Source organism: Nanorana parkeri, unplaced genomic scaffold, assembly GCF_000935625.1.
Source record: "Nanorana parkeri isolate BGI_ZX_2015 unplaced genomic scaffold, ASM93562v1 scaffold2324, whole genome shotgun sequence".
NCBI classification, from domain to species: Eukaryota; Metazoa; Chordata; class Amphibia; order Anura; family Dicroglossidae; genus Nanorana; species Nanorana parkeri.
In genome coordinates this window covers 29,437-38,608 of record NW_017308592.1, presented here as the reverse complement: position 1 = coordinate 38,608, position 9,172 = coordinate 29,437, and the positions used below count along the sequence as shown (strand labels likewise).

General features: G+C 50.9%; 1 protein-coding gene and 2 non-coding genes across 3 annotated transcripts; 1 reads left to right on the top strand and 2 right to left on the bottom strand.

Moving 5' to 3' along the window:
- Window positions 1–115: 115 nt before the first annotated feature.
- FBXL12 (F-box and leucine rich repeat protein 12) lies at window positions 116–6,349 on the bottom strand. Its single transcript, XM_018573301.1, has 3 exons — window positions 6,102–6,349; window positions 3,650–3,791; window positions 116–926 (listed from the first exon to the last, which is right to left on the bottom strand). The coding sequence occupies exons 1-3, from the start codon at window positions 6,257–6,259 to the stop codon at window positions 126–128; spliced, it is 1,101 nt and encodes a 366-aa protein (XP_018428803.1). The 5' UTR covers window positions 6,260–6,349; the 3' UTR covers window positions 116–125.
- Window positions 6,350–6,827: 478 nt separating this feature from the next.
- On the top strand, window positions 6,828–6,900 carry TRNAV-AAC. Its single transcript has one exon. It is a non-coding gene; the product is annotated as a tRNA-Val (tRNA).
- Window positions 6,901–7,084: 184 nt separating this feature from the next.
- TRNAI-UAU lies at window positions 7,085–7,177 on the bottom strand. The gene is given in 2 exon segments: window positions 7,085–7,120; window positions 7,140–7,177. It is a non-coding gene; the product is annotated as a tRNA-Ile (tRNA).
- Between the last annotated feature and the right edge of the window lie 1,995 nt (window positions 7,178–9,172).

The window sequence follows — 9,172 nt, the reverse complement described above, 5'->3', positions numbered from 1 at the left end:
AACAAAGAAAGTGCCTATAAGCTTGGACCCTACACACAGACTCCAGGGTACAAACTTGTATTATAAGGGTGCACTGGGCATAAAAAGCAGTACGGGTTCCCGCCTCCTCCCATTGCTCCGCCTCCTTAACACTTGGAGTCCATATTGGGAAAGGAGTTAGTGACTGCGCAGTGCGGGAGGCTTTTCCGGATCTCGTCGATCCCTTGGTCCTCGAAAAAGATCCCATTGAGGTTAAGGTAGTTTAAGGCGGCCATGTTGACGCACACGGCGATGATGCAGTTCGAGGAGAGCCGGAAGCAATACTCCAACCACAGCTTCTCCAGAGTCTTAATGCCGGACAGGCAGGCCAGGCCGGCGTCCGTCAACGAGCAGAAGTTGGTGAGCGCCAAGGTCCGTAGGTGCTTCAGGTGGCAGCCGATCAGGTGCAGCGTGATATCCGTGACGTTGCAGCCGTTGAGTTTGAAGTGCTCGAGTCCTTTCAGGTAGGGGACGGCTTTCTGAATGCCGATGTCGGTGACTCGGTAGGTGCCGGCCAGGTAAAGGGTCTTTAAGGCCGACTGGCTGCAGATGGCCTCCAGGTGGTGGTTGGAGAAGGAAGAGACGTTGCTCAGGACGAGGGTCTCCAGCTTTGGCAGGGTTTTGATTTTGTTGGCTAAGGACTTGAACCAGGTCGTTGGGATCTCGCACTGGGACAGCTCCAGCGTCTTCAGGGTGGACGGCAGGTAGTCGTAGCTCAGGGATCGGAGGCTGGTCTCCTCCAGGTGGAGGTTTTCTAGGCTGGGGAAACGCTTCTCCAGCACTTGGAGGATGGCCGGGGTCAGGAACTCTTGCTTCTTGGCGGACAGAAGAAAACCTTTGATCTTCAGAGTCTGCATGCTGGTGCCGAGCCAATGCCTCACCAAGTGCCAGAGGATCTTCGAGTTCAGCTGTGAAACAGAAAAATCAGAGTCAGAATACAACATGGCGGCACCGGGCAACCACACACCCAACCTGAAAAGGATGATGACCCCCAACGCACAGGATCTTCCATTGCTTACCCCTAGCCCTGGGTCTGTATAGAGGGACGGACTTCCTGTTTTGGGGCTGGAGGAGGATCTGGACTACAATGGCGCTGAGATTACCAGCGTGCTCTGCGAGTCCCGTGTAGCATCCTAACACAAAACGTGGTCTAAAGATGGACTAGGCCTTTAAATTAGGGATGCACCGATACCGGTATTTCGGTATCGAGTTACAATATAATATTTGTTGGTACTCGCCGATACCGAAAGTCCCATTCAGGAAGCCAGGCGGCGTGTAATGACCCACCACCCGGCTTCCCGATTAGCAGGAAAGCCGACCCCGTGCTATGTGATGAGAAAACATGGAGTTGGCTTTCTGGCCAATCAGGAAGCCGGGTGCCATTTAATGACGCATCGCCCAGCTTCCTGATTGGCCAGGAAGCCGGCTCCATGCTCCCTCGTCATGAGGTGACGAGGGAGCATGAAGCCAGCTTCCCGGCCAATCAGAAAGCCGAGCGCTGCGTCATTGTAGCTGCCCAACTTCCTGATTGGCCGGGAAGTCGGCCCCATGCTTTCTCGTCACAAGTGACGAGAAAGCAGGACGAGTGCTCTGCTACCTTCCTTCTTCAGATTGACTACTTCCTGGGTCACCTGACTACTTCCTGGGTCACCTCCCTGCTAACTGGACGGATGGTTAAACATTAACTGTCCAATCAGAAGGTAGGAGGCAGAACGGTGACATAGGAAGCTGCGTTGCTGAACCAGTGAATAGGTGTTCGTGTCCTACCTAGCTGTGCGGTGAGGCAGAGACCTGCGAGTCACAGTACTGGCCGTACAGAATAACAAATCCTCTGGCAGGGAGGGAAATTAACCAAAACTGGAGCAGACAGAATCTGTCCATGGCAACCAATCAGCATCTTTCTTTCATTTTCTAAGCTAACTGAACAAACAGAAGCTGATTGCTTCCTACGGGCAGCTGCTCCAGATTCTGTCTGCCCCAGTTTTGAGAAATGCCTCCACCTCTACTCCGCCGCCCTGTGTATTTCACTCTATGGCTGGAATTTAGTCTCTCCCTCCCTCCCTCCCTTCTTTCATTGTGCCGATCGTGAATGGGCGGGCTGCGGCGAGTCGGCATGCAGCGAGTCCGTGTGGCGCGTCGGGGAGGGCCCAGTCACACCAAGAGTGCGGCGAGTAAGAGAGCTCACTGCAAGGAGAGGAGCGGCGGCTTCAGCGGTGGGCGTGGCTTCTGCGTCGTGTCAAGGCGGACTCGACGGGTCATGTGTGGAGCTCCCGAACAGGCTAACCTATCCATAGCCGACGATGGCAAACGTTCACAACGTTTTCCATTGTCGATTTTAAATCAACGTAATTGATTAACTGTTGCAGCTCTGGTCGTCATTCCTGTACTCATCATCAGAGGCAGCCCAATGGCTGAAGAGGACAACGGGGGGCCGAGAACTATCATCGGAGAAGCCTAGGTGGTCAGTGATGGGGGAGGGGACACTCAGAAGGTATAGGCACAAGTATGCCGGGTATACGCTCAGACTATGACAGGAGCTCAGCAACTGTATTCAGCTATAAGAAGGAATTAAAGGAGTTTAAGGACCAGAGGTCTTGCTGCACTCCTTACCGGAGGGAACCCATATGGGTGAGTGCTTGTAATGACCACGGACGGCACCCTGTCAACCACTGAGCCTGATGAAGGGGACCCCATGAGGCCCCCGAAAGTGCTTGCACTGAATGGCAGTTTGCCATTAAATGGATTATTGATTTACTACTACGGTGTGCTGGTGACATTTTCTTTTCTCTGTAGGAAGGACTGACATGGGAGGGGAACGCGGATATTTTAGGAGGTCACATCTGTCTGAGAGCGGTTTGCAGTGTGCGCTCTACGAGAACATCTAACCACCCGCTTCCTGTCACCTCCCCGCAGATGTGAAAACCGTTACAACAGACCAGAAGAAGTCAAACTGAACTTACAAGAAGCCGCGTGCGTGCCGGGCGACGTCTATGACCAGAGGAAACACTAGGAGGGTCCCTGCAAGCTAACGCCGGCCACAGGCGTGATACACGCAACATGGTGCCTGCTTCTGGAGCTACACGGAATGAAGACGTCCCCACGCAGGGCCCTTTAAATATAAATGTTCCCCAAATGTACACACAGACTAAGCCACCCAAACCGGATCTCCCCGCGAGGGCCGATTATAATGTATAACCACCGCGAGGGCGCCATCTCTCACCCCCTTCCAGTCCTCAGTGCTGGGATACTTTGACTGACAATAACTCCCGTCACATAGCACTATATGACCAAATTAATACGGGGGGAGGGGGGAGTTCCCTTTTACTGCATAAAGGGAAAAAAAAAAAAAAGACCAAAAATGTTGTAAAAAACGCGTTTCCGTTATTACTTTCTATGCAGTGTGGAGGTTTCAGAGTCCACAGACCATAAGATATATATCACCTCCGATGTTCTGACTGCCTGTCCCCTCTCTCCAGGCCGGGGACGCACAATCACAACCCAAAATGAACCCCTTTTTCGAAAGGTAGACGCCCCGAGGTATTCAGTAAGAGGCGCGAGGCGAGTAGTTTGAAGTTCTAATTTTTGGGAAAATGGAATTAAAAATGTATTTGTTTCCCCCCCCCTCCCCCACAACGTCCTCATCATAATAGGATATTCCCGGGCGGGTGTTTTTCTTCATTGAGCCCTGCTGCAGGCACGCGGAGGAGCTGCCAGCCGCCCAGACCACGTTGTAGCAGCCTGCTTGGCCGTCCCCTGCCTTGGTTTTCGCTGTTCTGGGGGGCCCAGACCACAGCAAATGATGGGGAGCAGAGTGGGGAACGTCCCTTCTCCGATCTGCTCTGTGTGTACTGACAGAGCTTCCTGTCTCAGCTGTCACAAGCCGGGCTGTACAATGCTGTGCTCCATCTTCTGTACTGGAGGGCAGGCCAATTAAAGAGAACCTGTCACCTCCAAACACTATCGCATAGGGGGATTTTTATCCCTTGTGTGATAGCAATAAAGCTAAATGAAAAAAATATATATAAAGCCACCTGCAGGCGAATGGGCATTGTGCATGTCCACTGAGTGTGCCATACTGGGGTAGCCGGGCAGCAGCGCTCTCCAACACACACAATGCGCATTAAAGGGGAAGTTCACTTCACCATGTAACTAGGGAAAATGGAATTACCCGCTCAAATCCCTTCCCCCTCCCGATTTCCCGTCATACTTACCTTGGAGCCAACAGTCCTTCCCCTCTGCTAGTACAGGTGCACTATCTGTACCCCATACCGACGTCCAGTGCAGCCCTGCACCACGGATTTTTAATTTTGCCCACAAATTGCAGCGTCCACCAATGAGAAGCGTTAGATGGGGCCCCCAGCTTTAGTCCTTGGACAAGTAGATGGGGGCCCCCGCTTTAGTCCTTGGACAAGTAGATTGGGCCCCCGCTTTAGTCCTTGGACAGGTAGATTGGGCCCCCGCTTTAGTCCTTGGACAAGTAGATGGGGGCCCCCGCTTTAGTTCTTGGACAAGTAGATGGGGGGGCCCCCGCTTTAGTCCTTGGACAAGTAGATGGGGGGGCCCCCGCTTTAGTCCTTGGACAAGTAGATGGGGGGCCCCCGCTTTAGTCCTTGGACAAGTAGATGGGGGCCCCCGCTTTAGTCCTTGGACAAGTAGATGGGGGCCCCCGCTTTAGTCTTTGGACAAGTGGATGGGGGCCCCCGCTTTAGTCCTTGGACAAGTAGATGGGGGCCCCCGCTTTAGTCCTTGGACAGGTAGATTGGGCCCCCGCTTTAGTCTCTGGACAAGTAGATTGGGCCCCCCGCTTTAGTCCCTGGACAAGTAGTTTTTTTATACATCCTCACCCCTGGCACAGTACATTTACAATTACACCCCAAAACACATTCTGCGAATCCTCTCCGAGTGCGGACATACCACGTGTGAGACTTTTCTTGCAGCCTAGATGCGCGGAGGGTTCCAGAATCCGAGGAGCAGCTTCAGGCTTTCCTGGGGCATCAATTACACATCTGAAATCCTGACTACCCAGAATCCTCCAGTCCCAGGACAGCAGAAACACCCGCAAAATGGCCGGCACTGGTACCGGATGACCCTGACACCTAATGCCCTTCACAGGTGCAAGGCACTCATGTCCACCCAACTGAAGCCGCGCACCAAATACTGGGTTGTGGGAATTCCCGAAGAGAGACAAGGGAGGAAGGAACCTAGTGTGTGTGTGTGTGTGTGTGTGTGTCGTCCCCCCCCAGACTTCAGAACAGGTCCAAAGACCCTCCAATCTGTAAGAGTGAAAAGTAATGTACATAAAAAGTACGTTCCAGTATTTGTAGCATTGCACGGGGTTCAGGACCGGGTGCATGGGGGTCAGAATCTTCAAAACAAACAAATTGTTATTTATATAATCACCTAATATTATTAAAGTGTGAGAACCCAACTAAAGGAGGGAGGGGGGGGGGCTGCGTGATATGAAGTGCAAACAACATCATACAACCGTTTATTTCTCTATAGAAAGCCAATGACTGAACGTCGTACTCGTGAAACTTTCGCACAGCGACCAGGTCTGCGAATGTCAGTCATAGATTCACATTGTGGCCTCTAGATGGAGCCGAGGAGAACAGGAAATGTGTGCGCTCTTCAGGGCCACCTAATAATGTGCTGTCTGTGTATATAAGACATTCACCGAGCCGTTCACAGGGTGAATATTTTATAAACACGCCAATAAGTCTATAGAGAGACGATGTTATTAAAGGGGAACGCCAATGTCTCCCAATACACGTCCTTATAAGGTGTGCTGTCATGGTTGTCAGAGCGCTTATTTCAGCTCTCAACCGAACTTTCAAGCCCTCATAGCTGGTCACATGAGCAGCACCATGGCAACTGCAATTGTTAGCCCCCTTGTGAGAGCAATTAAGTTAAGTGGAAAAAAAAAAGAGCGTCAGCTCCGCCATTGTCACTGACAGCAACCCAGACCATCTTATGGGCAGACTCTTCTCGAATGACAACCAGCCCAGGCACTGCGCACTGACAGTCGGTGACGTTTCCTCCATGGCCATGATGACAGGACCCCCGTGTCACCCAGAACCTCTCACCTGCAGCTCCGGATGAGATCACGCACGGACAGGAAGCTCAGCACCTCCAGCAGCACGCTATCCGGTAGCCACGACAGGGTCGGTGTCACCGAGATGCCGCTGCTGCCAACGGACGGGATTTCCGAGCTCTCTCCGCCATAAGCAGACATCATCTCCATGGACACGGCGCACTTCCGCCTAAACCAAGCACGGCTGTCAACGATCTACCATAGAGAACCGGAGCGCCGAGGAGTAGAGCGCCCGCTCCGTCTGCGTTCCAAATGACGATAGAGTCCGCCTTCTTGCTAATCGGCTAGAGCGTCCGCTGTGCGTTCCAAATGACGATAGAGGAAGCGCGATTAGACGGCTAGAGCGTCCGGTCAGTGATTTCTCACACGACAGTTATGTGGTGTAACGACAGCGCCGCCAACGGCTGCAATGTAGATGACACCCCCGAGTGACTAAACGTTACATATGCAACGACATTACGTGACAGCGGCTGGGAGCGCGGGGCTGACTCATGGCTCATAAAGAAGTGTGAACGCATATTTTCAGTGCGGGAAGCCATTTTGTTGCCTCGGTAATGAGAGGCCTATATAGGTGTAATAAAGACGAGAGCTGGCGTGACAATCGATGACGTCACTACTTTTATAATTTAGTCATTAAGACAGCGACTGTTTAGTTTCCAAGCTATGTGTAACTAGGTGACGTATGTAGATAAGATTTATCACGTCAGATCACATGGCTGTTTCCGTAGTGTAGTGGTTATCACGTTCGCCTAACACGCGAAAGGTCCCCGGTTCGAAACCGGGCGGAAACATGTATTATTTTTTGTTAACTGTCTTCCATCTCTGGCCATTGATCCTTCTCGTCACAAAATACCATTTTCTAAAATCTTTATGTTATAAATTCTTTATTTCACGTTTCTCAAACACAAAATACCATTTTAATACTTAGGAAATACAGAGCTAAAAGAATCGTGTCATCCGTTCTCAAAAATCTCATGCTCCAGGTGAGGCTCGAACTCACAACCTCGGCATCGCTCACTAGTTACTGTCATATAAGTACCGCGCGCTAACCGATTGCGCCACTGGAGCACCTGTAAAAAGTCGTGGCGGGAAGTGCTGAGGAGGATTGTCCGTCGTCGTCAACCGTCCTCCCTTTTCGTTGTGTGAGGGGGGCCAGGGGGACGTTTTAAAGTTAAATTCCGGGATACAAGAACATTTGTTCTACAAGTTCTGTTACAGAAATACATGAGAAAGCTGCGCAGTGTTTTATTAAAACTTCACCGTTTAGGAGAAAAATGCACAAATGTAAACGGTGTGACGTCATGGCTCCCAGTGTGAAAGCACCTATAGAGCCGGGACCTGGGGGAGGGGTCAATAGAGGGTCTGCCTTGTCAATGGAGTTCATGAAGAGTGTGCGAGTCCACAGAATTGTGTCACTGCCTGCCACAAATCCATACATCAGCATCATTGGTTGTTATGGTGCTGTGCAGCCGACAGTATCCTAGCAACCAAGGATGCTGTGCAGGCGACAATATCCTAGCAACCAAAGACGCTGTGCCGGTGACAATAGCGTAGCAACCGTGAACACTGCAGCCAACAATATCCTAGCAACCATGGACGCTGTGTAGCCAACAATATTCTAGCAACCAAGGACGTTGTGCGGGCGACAATATCCTAGCAACCAAGGATGCTGTGTGGCCAACAATATCCTAGCAACCAAGGATGCTGTGTGGCCAACAATATCCTAGCAACCATGGACACTGTGCAGGCGACTATTCTAGCAACCATGGACACTGTGCAGCCAACAATATCCTAGCAACCATGAACGATGTGCATGTGACAATATCCTAGCAACCATGAACGATGTGCATGTGACAATATCCTAGCAACCAAGGACGCTGTGCGCTGACAATATCCTAGTAACCAAAGAAGCTGTGTGGCGGACAATATCATAGCAACCATGAGCACTGTGCAGCTGACAATATCTTAGTAACCAATAACGCTGTGCGCCTGAAAATATCCTAGCAACCAAGGATGCTGTGCGCCTGAAAATATCCTAGCAACCAAGGATGCTGTGCAGCTGACAATATCCTAGCAACCAAGGATACTGTCATATAAGTACCGCGCGCTAACCGATTGCGCCACTGGAGCACCTGTAAAAAGTCGTGGCGATCATTGTATTGTTGTATCATTGTATTGTTGTATCATTGTATTGTTATATCGTTGTATTGTTATATCGTTGTATTGTTATATAATTGTATTGTTATATAATTGTATTGTTGTATCATTGTATTGTTCTATTATGTATCACACACCCACATGTAAGATGACACAATTTCCGGTCACATTGCGGCACATTGTCGGGTGTCACTCGCAGAAGTTGTGGTTGCGGATGATGATGCGGCGGAGGTGACGGATTATAACACCAGGGGGCGCCATTGTAACCAACGGAGAATCTTCCGGACGATGCAACTTGTCTTTCGGCCCCTTTCAGTCTGTTCTTTATCCCAGTGACCGTTGTATCTGTGCACAGAAATTCCCGTTGATCCTGCCAGAAATCCGGCCAGCTGATAACTCTCCGTGATCCCGGCCCACGCTGCACTTGTCATCAGTTACATTGTTCTTAGTAGCTAGGAGGACTACAGAACCCCTCCCCTCTATGTTATGGAGATGAGGAGAAGGACGAGGTTCCGTAGTCATCTCTTGCTTCTGTTGTCCTGATACAGTACGGTGAGTGAACGTTGTCACCCGAAGGACAGGAAGTGTGCTACTGGCAGGTCAACCAAGTGAAAATTTGTAGTTCCACAAGAGCTGGAGGGGCGGAGTTTGCCTGCCCCTGTCCCATATTTGTATTGTATTTCATACAGAAGATTGCAGATCAGTGTTCCCCTCACAACAGGAAGTGATGAATGGAGTCACCCCCTTTCCTCCCCTCTCCTCTATAGTATATGTCACCTCCATTCTATCTCTGCTGTGACCTGTACATTAACCCCTTCACCTCCACCCCCTGCCATGTGTATGACCTGTAACCCCTTCACCTCCACCCCCTGCCACGTGTATGACCTGTACATTAACCCCTTCACC